The 19,872-nt window shown below is 49.4% G+C and overlaps 1 protein-coding gene across 3 annotated transcripts in view; it reads left to right on the plus strand.

Moving 5' to 3' along the window:
- The window catches only part of OLFM2 (olfactomedin 2), a 62,159-nt gene that overhangs the window by 7,744 nt on the left and 34,543 nt on the right, over positions 1–19,872 (plus strand). The window contains exon 1 of one of the 3 annotated variants that reach the window (XM_059919838.1): positions 7,113–7,328. The exons of 1 other annotated variant lie outside the window; for it this stretch is intronic. In XM_059919838.1, coding sequence (XP_059775821.1) covers positions 7,194–7,328 — 135 coding nt within the window. In that variant the 5' untranslated portion in view covers positions 7,113–7,193. Of the gene's footprint in view, positions 1–7,112; positions 7,329–19,872 lie in introns of those variants that run through there. One more of the 3 variants, XM_059919840.1, reaches the window with a different exon arrangement.

Consider the following 19,872-nt stretch of genomic DNA (forward strand, 5'->3'; position numbering starts at 1 on the left):
ATGCTACTGTTTCTTGGCATTTGGGTTGGTGAAGTTTGTGGCTGAGACAAACAGTGCTGAAATAAACACTCTGACGCGTCTTTAGTGAATGCTTGTTCACATTTCTGTTTGGTATATATGTACAGTAGATTCTCTATTCGCAGTAATTATGTTCTATAAAGAATTAGTGAATACTGAATTAGTGAATACTGAATCATTGTGGGGTTAGATTCTTGCAAGCTTCTGGTCACGACATTTTTGTTGACCAAACAATATGCAACCTCCTTTTATGAATGTTTCTGTTTACAAACACCTTATTTAATATACATTGTTGATTCATTGGCATCAAACTCACTGCCAAAGACACTGTAACTCATGCTTGAGTGAAGCTTATCGACAAGTTGTATTTTCTCTGGAAGTCACGTTACAACCTTCTTGCGCCTACAACACTAGACAGAACTTAGCGCTGTGCATGGGGCCACTTAAAATAGCGAGATCACCAATAAAAAGCACGAGAATGTGAAAATTTTGGCACTAAGTAGACTGTGAAAAAGACACTTGATTACAGTTATGAGAGCTAAAACAAGGCCAGAGCATGGCTGTGGTGGATCTCCATTGGGAAACTGTGTGTCAGTGACTCAATTTTTCGCTACCCTGTGAATGTCCATGAATCATCACAAAAGCCCCATGAGGACTGATTTGGGGGTTATAAATAAATTGTAGTGAGTAGGCGAGTTTGACAATATGGAACCCACAAATAGTGAGACTCAAGTGTATATACCTAGGAGTAGAATTGCTGAGTCATAGGGGAGGAATATATTGAACTTTAGGAGATAACCGCTGAACAGTCTTCGAAAGTTCCAAAGACTCATCAGAGTTTACCAATTTACTCTCCCACTAGTAGTGTCTGGGCATTCGAGTTGCTCTACATCATCACCAACACTTGGTGTTGTCTTTCTGTTTCACTTTAGACATTCTGATGGGTGTTTAGTGGTATCACATTTTGTATTTAATTTACATTTCCTGATGACTAATAATATTTAAATACCTTTTCACATGCTTATTGACCACTTGAGTATCCCCTTTTGTGAAATGCCTGCTCAAGTCTTTTGCCTATTTCTCTATTAGGTTGTCTGCCTTTTTCTTATTAATTTGTAAGAATATGTGTTTTTGTACATCCAAATTTTATATCTGTGTTTCTCTCTCTTTTACATAAATTAAAAATTAGGATATCAGTTATTTGTTGGACATAGGATTGCAAATATCTTATCCTACTATGTAGCTTGTCTTTTCATTCTCTTAGTGATGTCTTTGATAGATAGAATTTCTTAATTTGAATGTAGTTTAAATAATAACTGTTTTTCCTTCAAGATTAGTGCTTGTTAGTGTCCTGTTTTAGAAATCTTTGCCTACCCCAGAGTAATGAAGATATTCTTCTATATTTACTTCTAAAAGATTTATTATCTCTCACATTTAGATATAAAATTTACATGGAATTGACTTTTGTATGTGGCTTGAGGTAGGGATCAACATTTATTCTTTCCCCTTTGAATAGGGCCAAATGACCCAGGAACAGGCTCCAGACTCTGGAGCCTGACTGTCTGGGATAGATTTCTGGGGGCTGGGAAACGTTTCTTAGCATCTCTGTGCCACTGTTTCCTCATTTAAAAAAAATTGGAATTTAACCCTATCTACTTCATAGTGGTATTCTGAGGGTTAAATGAGTTATTACATGTACATTGTTGCAAATGGTGCCAAGCTCATGATAAGTACTCAATAAACCTTAGCAATTATTGTTATTGTTTCTGAGAGTTATGAACTTTTTTCCTCCTGATAATTTTCAGGTCAGGGAAAAAAGATTTCTTTTCATGGCACCTGGCCTTAGTGTGTTCAGGTTGCTCTAATAGAATACCATAGACTAGGTGGCTTATAAACAACAGAAATCTATTTCTCACAGTTCTGGAGTTAGGGAAGTCCAGGATCAAAGTGAAAGTGCTGTCAGGTTTGGTGTCTGGTGAGGACCAGTTTCTTGGTGTCTTCTCACTGTGTTCTCATATGATGGAAGGGAGAGGGAGCTCTCTGGGGTCTCTGTATAAGGGCACTAATCCCATACATGAGGGCTCCACCCTCTTGAACTAATCACCTCCCAGAGACTTCATCTCCAAATACTATCACACTGGGGATTAGCTTTCAACATATGAATTTGGGGGGGGATACAGGCATTCAATCTGTAGCACTCCCCAACATGATGTTTAGAGTAATGATGGTGACAGTGAGAAAGGGATTCTTTCTGGAGATGTTTCTACATCAATTTCAGCTGGCATTGGTGATAATTTGAATGGAGGAGTAGGGAAAGAGAAGGAAGGTGAGAGGGGCACTATCTGTAGTTTCTAACTGTGGGTACATTTGGGCCAGGACCAGGGTGAGGCAAGCAAGAAATCTAGGGTGCAAAATTTAAGGAAGGACTCATTCTCATGTCAGTGCAGGGCTCCTGGGGGGAGGGAACTTGCAGGGAAAGTTTAGGGATATTCTCCCTTTTAAACAGTTTTATTGAGATATAATTTATATACCATTAAATCCACCCGTTTAAATGTGCTACTCAATGACTTCTAGTAAATTTGCAGAGTTGTACAAACATCACCCCAATCCAGTTTTAGAACATTTCCATCACCCGCAAAAGATCCCTCATGCCATCCCCACCCCATTCCCAGTTCCAGGCAATCACTGATCTAATTTCTGTCTCTATATATTTGCTTTCTCTGGACATTTTGTGTAAACGAATCATACAAAATGTGGCCTTTTGTGTCTGACTTCTTTCACTTAGCAAAATATTTTTGAGGTTCATCCATTCTGTAGCATGTATCAGTAGTTCGTTCCTTTTTATTGTTGAACGACATTCCATTGTATGCATGTACCACAGTTTGTTTATCCATTCACCAGTTGATGAGCATTTGAATTGTTTCATTCATTAGGAACAATGCTATTATGAATATTCACATGCAAGTCTTTCCATGGACATATGCTTTCATTTCTCTTGGGTGGATGGAATTGTTGGGTCTTATGGTAAATTTCTGTTTAACATTTTAAGAAACCGCTAAATTGTTTCTTAAAGTAGTTGCAGCATTTTATGTTCCCACTAGAAAGCGGTTTAGGTTTCTCCACTTCATCACCGATACTTGGTACTGCCTGTCTTTTTGATTGAGGTTGTTCTGGTGGGTGTCATGTGCTATTAGTCCTGTGAAACACACAAGTGGAGATGTCCAAGAAGCAGGTGGGCATAGGAGTTTGAGCTCTAGATGGAGATCTGGGCTGCAGAAATGCTTTTGGGAGCCTCAGCTGTAGATTCATTTAGTCAGTCAAAAAACAATTTCTTGAGCACCTATTATGGCCAGTCACTGTGCTAAGCCCTAGGGATGAGGCTGTAAAAAACACAGACATGTAGGAGCCCTTGTGGAACTGAAAGTCTAGTGGAGGAGACAAACCATAAACAAATAAAAGTACAATATAATGTCACATGGTGATAAATGTTCAAAAAAATAGAGCAGAGTAGGGGACAGGGGCAGAGGGGTTGCTATTGTAGATGAGGTGGCCAGGGGATGTCTTTCAGGATACAATAGCCAGATCACTCAGAGTCCAATCAGGGAAACAAACCAGTCTAGGTGTTTCAAAGAGAGGAAATTTAATATAGAGAATTGGTTAAGTGTGAGACGGAAGAGTTGAGAAGCCAAACTGATGGGATGATCCGGAATAAACCACAGCACAAAAAGCTACTGGCGGGACATGACAAAAGGGTGGTGTGATGAAGAAAAGGTTCTTGTGTGGGAGCTGGGATCATGGGATCATGGAGTAGGTATAGCCACTGTCAGAATACACACCCTCACCCTAAGCAGAAAGAGAGAGAAGAAATACCCTGGCCTCTCCCTTCCTCCCGACCCTCCCGTCTCCCTCCAGTGCCTCTCATTGGGTGAGACTAACAGGAAGCCAGTGTGCCAGGGAACCTGGGAAATGTAGTTTTCTGGAGAAGGTTAGGGCATTGCTCTGACTTGCACAATGATAGCTCAGAAATATAAATGAAGTAAAGGAACAAACCACATGTGTATCTGTGGTAATAGTGCTCTGGGTAGAGCAGACAGCAAGTGCAAAGGTCCTGAGGTGGGAGTGTGCCAAATGGAACCAAAACCCTGCATGTGAGTGTGATGGATGGTCCAGGCACAGTATACAGAATGACAGGGGCTAGGGACCTAGAACAAAGCCGTGGGAGACATTTGGGGAGAAGGCAGGAGACAGTGATAGTGCAGCCTTGAAGTCAAGGGACAAATGACTTTCAAAAAGGAGGGAATGATTCATGAAGACTTACCTGTGAGAGGGACTAAATGAGGGCTTGTGTGAGGCTGTGGGACCAGCAAATCGTAAGGTCACTGGTGCCGTTAGTGAGAGGAGTTTTGGAAGCATACAAGAGATGGGAGGTAAGGAAGCAGAGACAGCAAGTGCAGATGTGAGTGTAGACCACTCCTTGGAGGAGTTTGGCTGGGAGGAGGCAGGGGAGTTTCCTACATCACCAATGGTGAGAGAGTGAGAGAGTATCATTGGGTTCCAGATTATCTAAACAGGGAGGGCTTGGAGCCCAGTGGTTTTGGGGTCTGAAATCAGACCCACCTAGGTCCAAATCCTGGGCTCCCATTTATGTGCTGGGTCACCTTGAGCTGGTTCCCTCTCCTCTCTGAGCCTAGTTCCCTCCCTTGTAAATAGGGAAGTTGCTGTACTGTTCATGGGAGGTTGCATCCAGTACTCAGCAAGTGTATTTGCAAAGTGTTCAGCACTCATAAATGCAAGCTGTAGTACAAGTAGGCAAGGAGACATCTCATTTTTAAAAGCTCATTGTCAGTTGCAAATAATTACAATGTCAGCTACTGTTTATGAAACACCATGTTCCAGATGCTTTACAAGCATCACCTCTCCCCAGTCTGCCCCAGCTCACTCTGCTGCAACCACACTGGCCTCGTTCCTGTTCCTTGAACACTTATTCTCCTGCCCCAGGGCCTTTGCACTTGCTGTTCTTGGTGCCTGGAGCTCTTCCTTCAGATATCCAAATGGCTCCCTCCCTCACCTTCTTCAGGTCTCTGATCAAATGTCACATTCCCCAACCACCTCGATTAAAGTTTTACTCCCCTACTTAGTCCATATGCCCCTTCCTCCTGATACCCTAGGTATTTTACTCCCCACCCCACCCCCGTTTGTTGTCTGTCTTATCCCATAGAATGTTCATCTCCACATAGGCAGGCATTTTTTTTAAAAATTAATTAATTAATTAATTAATTTTTGGCTGCACTGGGCCTTTGTTGCGCACAGGCTTTCTCTAGTTGCGGCGAGCAGGGGCTACTCTTCGTTGTGGAGCACCGACTTCTCATTGCGGTGGCCTCTCGTTGTGGAGCACGGGCTCTAGGCGCGTGGGCTTCAGTAGTTCTGGTGCAGGGGCTCAGCAGTTGTGGCTCGCTGGCTCCAGAGCACGGGCTCAGTAGCTGCCACGCTGGGGCTTAGTTGCTCCACGGCATGTGGGATCCTCGCGGACCAGGGCTCCAACCCGTGTCCCCTGCATTGGCAGGCAGATTCCCAACCACTGTGCCACCAAGGAAGTCCCAGGCAGGCATTTTTTTAATCTGTTGTTTACGGTGCTTGGGACATAGTAGATGTTCAATAAAGCTTTCACTTGATTCTCAGGACACAGGAGCCATTTACACGTATTAGGTCCATGGGTCCTTACAACCACCCACTTTGCAGATGAGGAAACTGAGGCAGAGAGAGGTCATTGCTGGAGGTCACATAGGGGCAGAACCTGCCTCTCCCTGCTGTTAAGCTTAAAAAAAAGGGGAAAAAAAGGATAGTTCAAGACCCCCACCATCCCTACCCCCATGTTCAGCGCTTCTCCCCGAGGCGAGCCCTCGGTGAGCTGCCACGGCCCAGGGAAAGGCCTGAGTCATCGCCGCCTCCATACGGCGGCGGCCGCGGCCGCGAACTGAGGGCGACTGCAGCGGCCGCGGCGGCAGCGCGAGGTGATGCGGGGACGCCACGAGGGGGCGTGAGTGCAGGGAAAACAGAGGAAATTAAAACCAGCCGGGCTCTCCTCCTGGCGGCCTCGCCGCCCCGCCGCCGGCTGGTGCGTGGGTGCAAAGCTGGGGGCACGGTACTCCCCCTTCCTTCGAAGGGGCGGGCCCCGGAGCTGGTCCCTGGGGTCTGGAGGAAGGTCCGAAGTATCAGTTCCCCGCCCCCACCCCAAGTCCAAGTTGTGAGTGGAGACCCAGCTGGGACTTGCCGGCAAAAGGCTAGCTCCCGTCTCGGCGGTCCGGGGTTATAATGCCGCCCCTTGGAGTCATGGGGGTCCTCCTGCTGCAGATGCAGAAGTGACTCCACTCCGCATCCCAGTAATCGCCTGTTGGTTTCGGACCCGCCACTCTGGGCTTCCCTCGTTCGGAAACAACCAAGTGGTCCCCAAAGTGGTCCTGGTACCAGGGAAGCCCCTTCCCCAAGGAAAAGGAAACCCTTGACCACCCGATTCAAGGGAGCGCACCGGAGGACCCCCGCCCTATACCTGCTCTCCCGGGTTTTAGGGAGCCGGGGTCGGTGTCCTAACAGTAGGTGGGTGGGGTCTTGCGACTCCGACCCCCTGCCAGCTTTGGGTGCACGGGGTGGGGCGGCTGCCCATTTAAACGCAGGGCGAGCGCCCGGGGCTCTGAAAGGGGCTGTGAGCGGAGGGTGGCCCGGGAATACTTCGCTTCGGGGGGCGGGGCTGGGAATGCCGCGGCGTGGGGGGGGGCAGCTGGGGAATGCCGCCGGAGGGGGCCCCTTGCGGGGTGGGGCGATCCCGGACCGAGGGGGTTGCAAGGCCGGGGGAGAGGGGTGGGGACAGCCGGGGCGCCGCCCGCCCCCCTCCGGGCTCCGGGCCGGAGCCGTGACGTCACAGCGGCTGGAAGTGCCCGGCGCGGAGGCCGTGGGAGGCGCGGGAGGGGGTGGGGGGGGGGCCGAGGCGGCGCTTTATAAGCGGAGCCCGCCGGGCGCGCCGAGCCGCAGCCCGCGTCCCCGAGCCCCCCGGCCGGCCCCGGCCCCCCAGCTCGCGCTCGCGCCCCCTGGGCGGCTGGGTGGCAAGGGACCGAGCACCAGGCGGCGGGCCGGAGAAGGGACGCGCGGCGGGCGGCCGCGGGGCATGAGGCGGGGGCGCGATGTCGGTGCCGCTGCTCAAGATCGGGGCCGTGCTGAGCACCATGGCCATGGTCACCAACTGGATGTCGCAGACGCTGCCCTCGCTCGTGGGGCTCAACGGCACCGTGTCCCGCGCGGGCGCCTCCGAGAAAATCGTGAGTGGCCGCCGCGCAGGGGGCGCTCCCGGGGGGCGTGGTGCCCGCGCCGCCGCCGCAGCAGCCCCCGGGGGCCCCCGCCCCCCAGCTTCCCGGCGCGCTCGGCCGGGGAGCGCCCTCCCGGGGCTGGGGGCTGGACGCGGAGGCGGAGGAGCCCTAGGACCCGCAGCCACCTCCGCGCCTTTTATTATTGTTATTATTATTATTTCTTATTATTAGTGTGCAGTGTCCGAGCGCCAGCAATGTACTAGGCTCGTTCTGGCTCCGGGGCGCAGGCGGAAGGGCTGCGGAATTCAGCCTGGTCCGGGCTGAGTGGGGCGGAGCTGGAGGGTAGATTCGGGCGGCTGGTTGGAACCCTGCCTCCGAATAGGGAAGTCTCGGGGTCTCCGAGGGTCTCCACCTTCAGCACCTCTCCCTGTTTGTGTCTCGGTGTCTCTGAGTAGCCCCTTGTCTGTCTGTCTGTCTCTCCCTCTCTTCTCTGTCTCTGTCTCTCCCCATCTCTGTCTCTATGTCTCTCTCTTTCTGTCTCTGTCTCACTCTATTCTTTTTCCTCTGGTTTGCTTCTCTATTTTCCTCTCTGTCTGTCTGTCTCTGTCGCGCTGTCTCCGACTTTGTATCTTTTTTTGTGTCTCTCCTTTTCTCTCCCCTGCACAACACCCCACCCCCTGCATCTCCCTCCTCATTACCTGCCTCACCACGTGCTGAATATTTATTCCCATAACTGACCCTCCGTCGGAGGCCCGGTCTCATACCGGGGTGGGAGCAGGGGCTGGGTCTCATGCTGCCCCCAGAAACTGCAGGATTGCCCCCTCCCCCGTCCCATCCTATCCTCTTCTATCACCTTCCTCCTCCAGCTTCCCAAGCCACAGAGTTTGGCTGGAGGGTGAGGGGGGGCAGGATGTGTGTGTTGGGGGGCACTCCCTCGGGGTTAATAATGGTGGTCCTGGGGAGAGGGGAGGAGACATCCTCCACTGCAAACTTCCCTCAGCCTCCTCCAGATATGCCCCTTCCCTCCCATTCCTTACCCTCTTCAATCTGGTTTCGGTGCTCCTCCCAATACCTGGAACTGGGATTCATGGGGGCTCCCTCTCTTGCTTGATGTTCTGCCAACTTCATCAGCCCCCCAGTTTAGCCTCCAACTGCCACCACACTGAAAGATAAGAGGTCTTTGCTCCCAAGGGTTTTGGGCAAGTGGAGAGGGGGGTGCCCTGTGCTCAGGCTTTGTCCAGCTCCTGGAGGGAATTGTCACCGGGCTTGGCCCAGGTGAGGGCTTGCAGTTTAAATCCTCAGAATTGAAGCCAATGTGTGAAACAGTGTTTATCTGTGTGTCTGTCACATCAAGCAATATTTGAATATGTCCTGGTGTATCTATCTATGCATGGTGTGTGTATGGATGTGTGTGTGAGTGGAGGGTGTGAGAAAGTTTAGGTGCTTTGCTAGCATGAGGGCACAAGTGTGTCTGCCTGTATTTGAGCGTGCATCCCAGAACGAGTGTGGGTGTGTCCCTGAGTACTCGCTGTGTCTGGGTGTGGATGTGTCTGCAGTTGTATGTCCCTAACTATGGGTTTGCATGTATGTAATTGCATGTGTGCACATAAGTTTATATACATGAGTCTGAGACAGACTTCTTGCTATTGCCTTCTGAGGGGGGGGAGAGATGGTGTCTCATTGAAATCAGAAGCCAGATTCCCCTCCCCTACCATCTAAAAAGTTTGAGTCAGTGTAAATGTGTTCATGTATTACGTACAGCATATGGGTAAATGAGAGCATGTATGTCTGGGGAACGTGTACATAGTGTATAAGAGCATGTCTCTGAGTTATGATTTTGTGTGTGTATATGTGTCTTTGCAAATATGTACAAGTACATGTTTTGTGCATATAAATGTGGACATGTATGTCATTAGAAGTGTGTGCATATATGTTCAAGTGTGTATCTATGGTCTATGAATGGTGTGTGTGCCTAGTTTGTATGCATGTGGGTGGATTCCTGTGTGTCTCATGATTTTTCTGTAAGTGTGAGTGTGTGTGTGTACCCAAACTGACCTGGTCTTCACTCTAGCCCATCTGTAGCTAACAGGACCTTGATTCAATGCTTCCATGAAATCACCTGCTGAAAGCTAATAGTTCTCCCATTCCTGACCCCCACCCCATCCCTCAGTCTCAGTAAGCCTTGCCAGAAGAGCTCTATGGAGTGAGATGCCAAGGAACTCAGGGTAGGACCTCGGAGGGGACTGTGACATGAGGGTGCTCAGGAAAGTGCCTTGGGAGTCTGATAGACGTAGGCTGAAATCCAGACTTTCCCTTAACTTGCTCCACAACTTGCACTCTGGCCCAGTGACATCACCGTTCTGAGCTGCGGTTTCCCATCTATGAAATGGGAATGACAATTCCTACCTCACAGAACTGTTGTGGGTAAGAGGTCCACCATCCAGCCCTTCATCCATCCATCCTTCCATCTATCTCTCCATCCATCCATCTTTCCACTCATCCTTTCATCCACCCATCCATCCGTCCACTCACCTATCCATCCATTTACCCATCCATCCATCCAACCATCCACCCACCCATCTATCTCTTCATCCTTCCATCCATCTCTCCATCCAGCTCTCCACCGATCTATCTTTCCATCCACCCATTATCCGTCATCTGTCTCTCCATCGATTCTTCCATACATCCATCCTTCCATCCATCCATCTCTCTATCCATCCACCCATTTTGTTTATTCAACAAAATAATTGAGTACCTCCTCTATGTCAAGTGTGTATATGCTTGAAAATCCCAGCTCAGTGCCTGACATAGTAAATGCTCAGTTAGTGACAGGACTCTGAGTCAGATGAATCTGGGGTTGAATTCCGGTCCTGCAATCTACTAGTGGTATGACCTTGGGGAAATTATTTAATCTCTCTAAACTCCAATATCCTCATTAGTCAAGGGGAGTTCAGAGTCCCCATTAAGCCATAGGATCCATGAGAACATCTGTGTTTTACTGACTATTGAACCCTAAGCCCTGATGCAGAGTAGGCCTACAATAAATATTTGTCAAGTGGCTGAATCAACAATCACATCTTCATAAGGATTCCATCTTCAAATGGAAAGATGGCTGGGTGCATAGTAGGTGTTCAGTAAGGAGAGTTTGCTCTGTTTGACATTGTAGCCAAGCATATAATAGGCATGGAATAAATATTTGCCAAGTGTCTAAATCAATAATCCACCTTCCTAAGGATTGGGGAGAACAGATGGAAGTGAGGAGGCACAGAGTAGATGCTCAGTAAGGAGGAATTGTACGAAGCTATAGAGCACAAACGTGGGTAAGCTGAGGGGTTCCGGAACCCAGGTAGTGAGAATTCCCAGTCATGAGGCAGCCAGTTGGATGCTGGTCTTGACTTAAAAAACGACCTCTGTGAGGTAGGGGTGAGCCCAGACCCTCAGGCCATTCTTGTCTCTGGTTTCCCCTCCCCGATCTGATCCAGAGAAACAGTTTAGCATTCTAAGAGATTCTGAGAGATGGTGTTACAGATCATCTCTGAAAGTGGGGGGGGGGGGAGGGAGAAGCTGCCACTGCTACTACCTTTGGCCATCTCCCAGCCATAAACCATCCCTGTGGGATGGGAGCCTTCAGCGGAATGGCTTCTCACCTGGGGGTCATAAATTCAGAACCAGACTAAGAGCTGTCAGCCCCGTTGCCAGCAGCTGCCGTCATTACGGGGCCTGAAGTGAGTTACCTGCATCCTATATGTTATGCCCTTGTCCATCCCCTCCTCCTTGAGGGATGGAGGGAAGGAAGGGGAGATGGAGGGGAGATATTCTGTTTGGGGAGGACCCTTTTCCTCATGGGAGGAACAGGGAGGGTCTGAGCAGCTATCAGCAAGAGGCTCTTTGAGGACTTCCCAGTAAGAACCAAAGTTCAGAATCTATGTGTTTTCTTGACAGTTTTCTGTGCGGGGGGGAAGGACCCCAATACTCAGTATCAGCCAAGAGAGGCAAGGTAACACTGCCATAACAAGTGGCCTCACATCTCGGTGGTTTAATACTGCACAGGTTTATTTTGTGCTTGAACTATGTATCCATGTTGGCTGGAGAGCTCTGTCCATGGTCGTCATGGACCTGGAATGATGGAGGCTCTATGGTGACATGATCGTTGACGCAGGGAAAGGAAGGTACAGCATAGCCCCCACTGGCTCCTAAAGCTCTTCCCTAGAAGTGACACGTTACTTCTGCTCACATTTCATTGGCCAACACAAGTCACATGGCATGCTTAACCTCAAAGAGGGTGAGAAGTGTGGTCCTACTATGACCTGGACAGAGAGGAGTGGCCAAATATTTATGAACAACCCTAAATACACTACTGATCCCTCTTCCTCTTATTCTACAATAAGAGTTTTCTTGGAGGGTATCTCCATTCATTCATTCACTCATTCATTTATTCAACAAATATTTATTGAGCACCTACTATGTGCCAGGCGCTATTCTAAGTGCCAGGGATATGATAGTGAACAAAACAGACAGAAATCCTTCTCCTTGTGGAACTGACATTCTAGGGCAGGGTAGGGGAGAAATAAATAAGTATACAGATAAATTTATAATACATGGTGATACATGTGCTATGAAGAAGCATAGAGCAATATAAGGGGAGTGGAGAGTGCTGGGGGGGGGTACTATTTTAGATTGAGTAGGCGACATTTGAGCAGAGATCTGAAGGAAGTAAGCAGAGGGAACCGCAAGTGCAAAGGCCCTGAGGTGGGAATATGCCTGAAATTTTGGAGAGTCAGTGAGGAAACCAGTGTGGCTGAAGCAGAGTGAGTGAGGGGGGGAAAGTGAGAAGAGGTGAGGGCAGGAAGGTGGTGGGAGCCACCCCTGACCTTGTGCGGGGGAGAGGGACTTGCAGGGATTTTAGATTTAACTTGCAACTTCTCATGCATTCCCTCTCCTCCTTTCACGCTTTCCTTTTCAACATGCACTTTTAACCTTCTAACATTCACGGTGTAGTTGACATTTATTTTGTTGTCTGATTCTCCCCCACTGTAATGTCAGCTCCATGAGGGCAGAGATTTTTTTCACAATCCATTTTTGTTGACAGAGTCCCAGTGCCTGGCACTGGGTCTAGCACATAGTTGGTGTTCAATAAATACTTGTTAAGTGAATAAATGGGATGCCAGGTGGGGTGCTGAGCAAAGGAGGGATGGGACCTAACTCAGGTGTTCACAGTTTTTCTCTGGCCCCTGTGGGGAGGACAGACTGTAGGAGGTGAGGGTGGGAGCTGGGAGACTGGGGAGGCGGCCACAGCACTGGTCCAGGTGAGTGATGATGGGGGCTGGACCAGGGTAGGGACCCAGGAGGTAGAGAGAAAAGTAGGCATATTGTGGATTTGACCCACACCTGCCTATTCACCTGCTCCTAACTGTGGACTAATGGCTTTTGCTCAAACACCTCAATATGTCAGGAAATATTTATTGAGCACCTACTTTGTACTGGGAAGGGTCCTAGACTATAGAATATAGAGATGACTAATGCCCCGACTTCAATCAGATCGCTGTCTCATCAACAGTACTTGTGACACGACATGGTATGTGTAGAGACAGAGATATTTCTGGAGTGCTGTTGGGGCACAGAAGAGGGGCACTGAAATCAGCCAGGTTGCAATGGAGGTTTCTTGGAGGTGGTGATGTCCAACTGAGTCTTAAAGTGGAGAAGGAACTGGCCAGGTAAAAACAGAGCGAGGGCATTCCAGACAGAAAGAATAGCATGGACAAAGGCTCAGAAGTGAGGAACATCCTGTTGAGGACAGGGACACGGCAAGCTGTTCGGAGTTGCTGAAGACAATGTGCCAGGTTGGGAAGAGTGTGGAGGTGGCCTGAGTGGCCAGAGGGGTCCATGTCACAAAGGGATTTGGACTGAGGTGTCTGTACTTCATTCTGAGTGTCAAAGGATGGGAGACTTGGAGGGGTTTGGAGCAGGAAAGGAATATGAGGCTGTCAGTTGCATTTTTCAAAAGACCTGATTGTTAGAAAATCCTTCTAGATTGTGAGTATGAAATTTATCTCATTTTAACATTTTCCTGTCTCACTTGCACCAAATCTAAACTCCTTACCCTGGCCCAACTTGGTAAGCCTCAGTTTCTTCATCCATAAAATGGGGATAATAGTAGATTGTACCATATAGCATTGTGTTCAGCCATGTGCCTGGCATGTGGAAGGTGCCTATAAGGTTCGCTATTATTATTATCACAAGACCCCTGCCTGAGTCTCAGATCTTGGATCACTCTTCCATCTCTTGCTGCTTTTCTTGTTCCTGCCTCTGGAACTTTTCACTTGTTCCCATCCTCTGGGAACACCCTTCCTCTAGTCCTTCCTCTAGCCAGCTCCTTCTCACCTGTCCTGTTCCAGCTCAAATGTCACCTCCTCAGAGAGAGCTCTCCTGACCACCCCAGCTACAGTGTCCCCACTTTATTATTTGAACCTGTTCTATTATCTTCTCAGTACTCATAATGATCTGAAATCATCTTGGTAATTGTTTGTTTACCACCCACAGAATGGAACTGCCATCTGAGTGAAAACTTTGTCCCTCTTGTTTATTACTGGGATTTTCTCATTCGGGGCCATAGCTATTTCCTGAATGGTCTCAGTTCTGCCCCATGAGACCACTGCCCCTTTGTCCTCCCGGTGAAACTTCTGAGCCTTGATGAGTATTTCTGCGACCACTTAGTCTTCTCCCATGGCTCAGAAGTGTCTGTTTCTCATAGCTTTTTTTCTCGTGTCTTTGTTTCTCAACCCTTCTCTGTTTGAATGGATGTCCAACAAATGTGCACATTGCCACTTTCTCACATAAGGGTATGGAGTGATCTTGCCACCAGAGAGCAGAGTCATCCCTGACTAGCAGTCACTGAGCTCTTCTGTGTGCCAAGTCCTGTGTTGGGGGCTGGGGATACAGCAGTGAACAAGAGAGACTTGATCTCTTCCCTCACGAAGCTTCATAGGGAGACACAGTGAACTTGGAATTGTGCAAATGGCTATATAATTAAAGATTGGTGGGGACTGTGAGGGCAGGAAGTTGGGAAGAGTTGATCAAGGAAGGCTTCCCTGAGGAGGTGATGTTTGCCCTGAGACATGAAGGATGAGTAAGAGTTGGACAAAGACAGAGCTGGTAACATGGAGGGAGAGAGGCCAAGAGAACAGGGTGTGTGAAGGTGTTGGGATGGGATGGCAGGTGGTGTGTTTGAGGATCTGACGAGATAGGCAGATACCTGACTACCACTCTAGACTCCTAGCTTGATGCAACATATAGAAATGGCTTGAGATGCTGCCTTTGCCCATACAGTTGGCACCAACCATAGACAGCTACCAAGGAAGGGTGGTCTGGGCTTTGGGGCTGCTTGCGTATAGTTAAAACTGGCTTCCTCCTCTTCCAGAGGGAAGCTCTGGTTTCTGTCTCTTGGTGTCTTCATGCCCCCAGCATCCTTCTCACCTCCTGCCCTTGGGCGGCTGGTGCCTCTTTGTGAAGCTCCAGAGAGGAGCAACCGCAAAGCTGGGCGAGGAAAACGCAGGCTTCTGGGGGAGGCTCAGGCGCTTTGAGAGTTTGGTGTGGGGTTGGGTGTGTTTGTGTGTGGGAGTGAAGAAGTTGCCACTGGGAGATCTGAGGGACCAAGCTGGTTCTCAGTCCTTGTCTCCCTCTGTCTCAGCCTTGATGCTTCTCTATTTTTAAACTTTGTTATTTTGAGTCTGTCTCTGTGTGTGTGTGTCTCTCTCTCTCACATATCTCTGTCTCATTAGCTGTCTTTATTCCTCTCTGTCTTCACTATATATCTACAACATATGATAGACTTTCAATAAATGTTTGTTGAGTGAATATTGATTGTTATCTCTGTCTGCCTGTGTCTCATGTCTGCGTCTTTGTCTCTATCCTGCTCTCTGTTTTCTCTCCATCTCTGTCTTGTCTCTATCTCTGTCTCTAAGTCTGTTTCATCCTTTCTGTGTGTCTCTATCTCTATGTGTCTCTTTTGTCTCTGGTTCTGCCATCTCTGCCTCTTTGTGTCTCTGTCACTATATCTCTTCCATCTCTGTCTCTCAGTCTATGTCTGTCTGTCAGGATTCTGTTTCTCTCTCTCTAGGATTCTGTTTCCATATCACCATAGTTACCGTATCACAGTCTAGGACCCTGACAGGGAGTGGGGGAGAGACTCAAATTCTCAGACCTAAGAGGGCTCCTGAGACAGGACAGGGCCAGAACGTATGTTGGGTGTTGGGCAGGATTCAGTGAGTGGGACAGGATGAGCCAGACGAGCATCAGCCCTTGAAGGCCCTGGGGGGGGACAAGGGAGGAGACGTTTGTACCCCTGGAGATGCTGGGAATGGGGGCCAAGCTTTGATTTCAGCCCGGGGTAAAGGGTGGGTGGGTGCCCAAGCTCTAGGTGACCCTGTGCCCTCCACCCCCCATTCCCACTCCCCTCTGCTGCCCAGGAGGGCATCCCTCTAGGACCCAGCCACCAGGTCCCAGCGCTGGCTCCAAGATGGAACAGCTGTCTGGGCTGCAGCTGCAGAAGCTCATTTTGAACAAGGGAGATGATTGCAGGAGTGAGTGGGGGAGGGTGAGAGAAGGGGAGGGTTGCAAGGGCCAAAGAGGAATCAGGCTTGATTGTTGCTGCTGCTGCAGCGGGTAGTTTGCCCAGGAGATGGGGAGACTGGGTGAGGCAGGAAAAGGCAGAGGGAGGTCTGTCGGCCCACGCGTGGTCCATCTGTCCCCACTTCTGGTCCTCCCTGGTGTGAAGTGTCTCTGGCTCGCTCTCCCTCTGCCTGTATTTCAGAGCCTGCATCTCTGACGCTGCCTGTGTCACTCAGACTCTGTGTTTCTTGTTGTGACACCTCCTGCCCTGTATTTCAGTTTCCCCATCTCTCCCTGCCTGTATCTCCCTGTCTCTCTGCCTGCCACTCCGCCTGGATCTCTGTGTATCTCTGAGCCTCCTCGCCTGCCCCTCGGTGTTGCCTTCATTATCAGAAGCACGGCTAAGTCTCCAGCAGCCCTTCGGACTGCTCTTTTTTTGTTGTTGTCATTTCTGCGATACTCAGGGGTTGGAGGCAAATAGAGATGGCAAATTCCCAGGAAATGACGGGATCGTGTCCTTCCATAAAGGGATATTTACAAAGATATCTCAATTAGGACTAATTAACTAAGCGAGTCACTTCCCCTGCCCTCTCCCCAACCCTGAGGTCCCGCAGCCTCCTGGGAGAAAACCAGCCAAGGAGTGGATGGCAGTCTGGTGCTCAGATGGTGTCTCAATGTTTAATTTATAACAGCCTTCTCCTTGCTGCCCTATCAATCCATCCGGAAGGGCAAGGTGGCCTCAGGCGCGTAGACTCAGGCAGAGGCTGGAGACCTGCTGGTCCCCCAGAGCATTCAAAGGCATGTGTGCATATGTTGGAGCTTGCCCTGCATTTCAGAGTGTGTTGTGGCATGTTTGAACATGTTGGGGTATGTCTTCATGGCAAACATGGCCCTTCGTGTAAGGAGAGTCCGATGGCCACCAGGCGTATCTGAGCACACGGGACATGTTGGAGCAGGTCAGAGCGTGTCTCTCATGTGGGGAATGCCTGAGCATGAGAGCACCCCAATAGAGGATGTGGCACGTGGCAGGGCACAGGGCACAGAATGGCTCCTATGCCATGCTGTGAAGGTCTGCACTTGCAGGTTAAGCATTTATCCTCAAGTGCAAGGCAAACTATGTCTTGCAGGACCCGCCCCCCTGGCAGGGATAACAGAGCCATAACAATATCTACAACTTCCAGGAGGAACTGGTCACCCCCACCCGCTGCCACCCCTGCAGCTATGCACTCTGAGTTTCCCCATCCCCTTCAGCACTGGTGGGTCAGGAGAGTTGAGTTCCAGCTCTTTTTTTTTGCTGCACCACGTGTGATGTGGGATCTTAGTTCCCTGACCAGGGATCGAACCCCTGCCCCCTGCAGTGGAAGCGTGGAGTCCTAACCACTGGACCGCCAGGGAGTCCCCAAGTTCTAACTCTTGATGCGCTATTTGCTCCTCTGTCTTCTGTAGTTTCCCTCCCCCAGTGCATGGCATCAGGGTCTCCATTTCCCCCATTGCTACAGTCCTACCAGGTCCCTTGGGATTACTTCTCACCTCTGCCTGCCCCTTCCCACCCCACACAGTCTGTTGATGCAACCCTCAGTGTAGCTCCCATCAGAGTGATGCAGCCTAAGATATAATGACAAATCTGGAGATACAGCCCTTAGTGTGATGCCAGGGCAGTGTCGGGGCCATAAACATATCTTGAAATCTGACTTCAGTTCTGCAGACAGGCACTGGCTGGGACATTTGGTGCAGTGAGAAGGAAGAGAAATTTGCTCATTCTGGTGAATACATTCTCTTGCTATTCCAGGAAACAAGGATTCCCCAGACCTGCTGGCCGAAGCTGGCTCCATTAGCCCTTGTTAAGTGCCATGTGACCTCAGCAGGACACCAGGCTTATTAGTAAAGCATAAATTCTTCAGGAATATTTCAGGACTGACTGCAATGCTAATGAGTTAGTCGGGGAGACCTAAGAGAGCAACTGACAGAATGTATACAGATGTCAGTTCCCACTGAGAAGAGTGTAGGAATGTTCAAGGCTATAGGATGGACACGAATGGACCTGGAGGATTATACAAGGAAGGGTGCGGGGGTTCTTGAAAGGACACAGATGTGTAACATGTTTGTGGCTTCTGGATAGACATACACGTATGTACATGGCTGTCCAGAATAGCACACAGAGGGTCGTGGGTATTTAGAGGGGGGCATTCCCCTGTGTGTTGGGCACACTGTGGCAGAGCTGTTTGTGGGTTTAGGCAATGTGCATTTACATATGTGGCTACTCTTTATATATATATAAAGAGTCCTTATGCAGACTGACTCGTGGGCTCACAAATTGTGCACAGAGTATATGGGAATAGAATGCTTGCGAACACGTCTAAATGAAGGGAATGTACATGGCTATGGACAACAGTGCAAGAGGCATGTATACTTGCACTTGCTCGCTGACGCACACCGGCATTCGCTTGAATTTACACAAATGTGCACCTATGCACATAGCTAGTCACTGATGTATCCAGATGTTCCATATGTGTCCGGAACGTAGATGCTCACAGGTGCCTGTGGGTAAACATGGATGCCCACAGACAGTCACAGAGCCCCTGTGTACCCCAGGACCCACATGCTACCATTTTGGGATGCAAATGACCAACTCCCTCGCAAATTCCCCAGATTCCTGGCAAAGTGAGATCTCAAAGCAACAAGAGTGACCTTGGAACTGCCCCCAGACCCTTTTTGGAGGACCACGGAAGGGATGTCTCAAGTCACATGAGTGCCTGGGTGACCCGGCAACGCCATCCAGGAACACAGAGCCCTGAGCCAGCCTCTCTCAGGCTGTCTTAGCTGCGATTCTCACCTGTTTGACACCCCCCCTTGCATCAGGGCCAATTATGGCAGCCAGTGCACAGAAGTGGCTTAGAGTAGCACCCAGCACAAGGAAGAGCCTAGTGCGTGTTAAGGAGCATTTTTACCATTGAGTAGAAACGTTATTACCATTGTGAATATTCTCCTGAAATGCAGAGAGATCCTGGTCCTCTGCATTTCAGTCCTGGCATCCACCGCAATGTCCCTCCAGCGTTTCAGCTTCATCTGTTTCTCTCCTGCTCTCATTTGAGAGAGTCAGTCAGTCCATTAAAGCCGAGGTTTCATCTCCCACTGTGCACTCTTCCCTGACATCTCTCTTCATTCTCATTTGCCTCCAAGCATCACAGTTCCAGTCTGTCTGCCTGGGGGTGGGTGGGTGTTAGAGAGTCTGTTTGGAATATAGAGCCCCCTAAAATGGGCTGGTGAAATAGGAGCTTTAGATAAAGAATGGAGGGAGTCTCAGAAAACCCAATAGCTGGGGCTTTAGGGACTTGGAAGGCCGTCATTCACGTACTCATTTAGCAATTCAGTTAGCAAATATTTATTACCCACCTACTAGGAACCAGGTGGACGAGATAGACAGGGTGCTTGCTCTCGTGGAGCTGACATTTTAGTGGGAAGAGACCAGTTACACACAATGAGAAATTATCACCCAGTAAGAGCTCTGTGCAGACTTTAAACCAGGGTGAGGGATGTGGTGGAGGTGGGGCTACTCTGGATTCAGGAGAAAATCCCCACTTTCCTATCCTCCCCTCCGCTCTGGGGGCCCTTCATTTCTGCACCCCTCACTCCAGCCTGCCCATGGTTCTGGTTTCTGCAGCCCCCAATCCCCCATGCACCTTCAGCTCCAGGGCCCCACTGGCTCCATACCTTTTAATTGCTTTGACTTCCATGTTCCAATTCCATTTCCCTGGACTGGAGAATTTGTCTCTTTCAACTTGTATCAGGAATCCACTTGTTGTCCCATTTGCCAGACACCTTGGGCACTTGGGAACATGTGGTTATGGAGGTCTCCCACTCAGCAGGGATTTACAGGCAGGAGCTTTCTCTTGGAAGGGTCACTGGGAGGGGAAGCAATGCTAGACATCGTCACTCATTCATTCATTTA

Source organism: Balaenoptera ricei, chromosome 3 (assembly GCF_028023285.1).
Source record: "Balaenoptera ricei isolate mBalRic1 chromosome 3, mBalRic1.hap2, whole genome shotgun sequence".
In the NCBI taxonomy this organism is placed as follows: domain Eukaryota; kingdom Metazoa; phylum Chordata; class Mammalia; order Artiodactyla; family Balaenopteridae; genus Balaenoptera; species Balaenoptera ricei.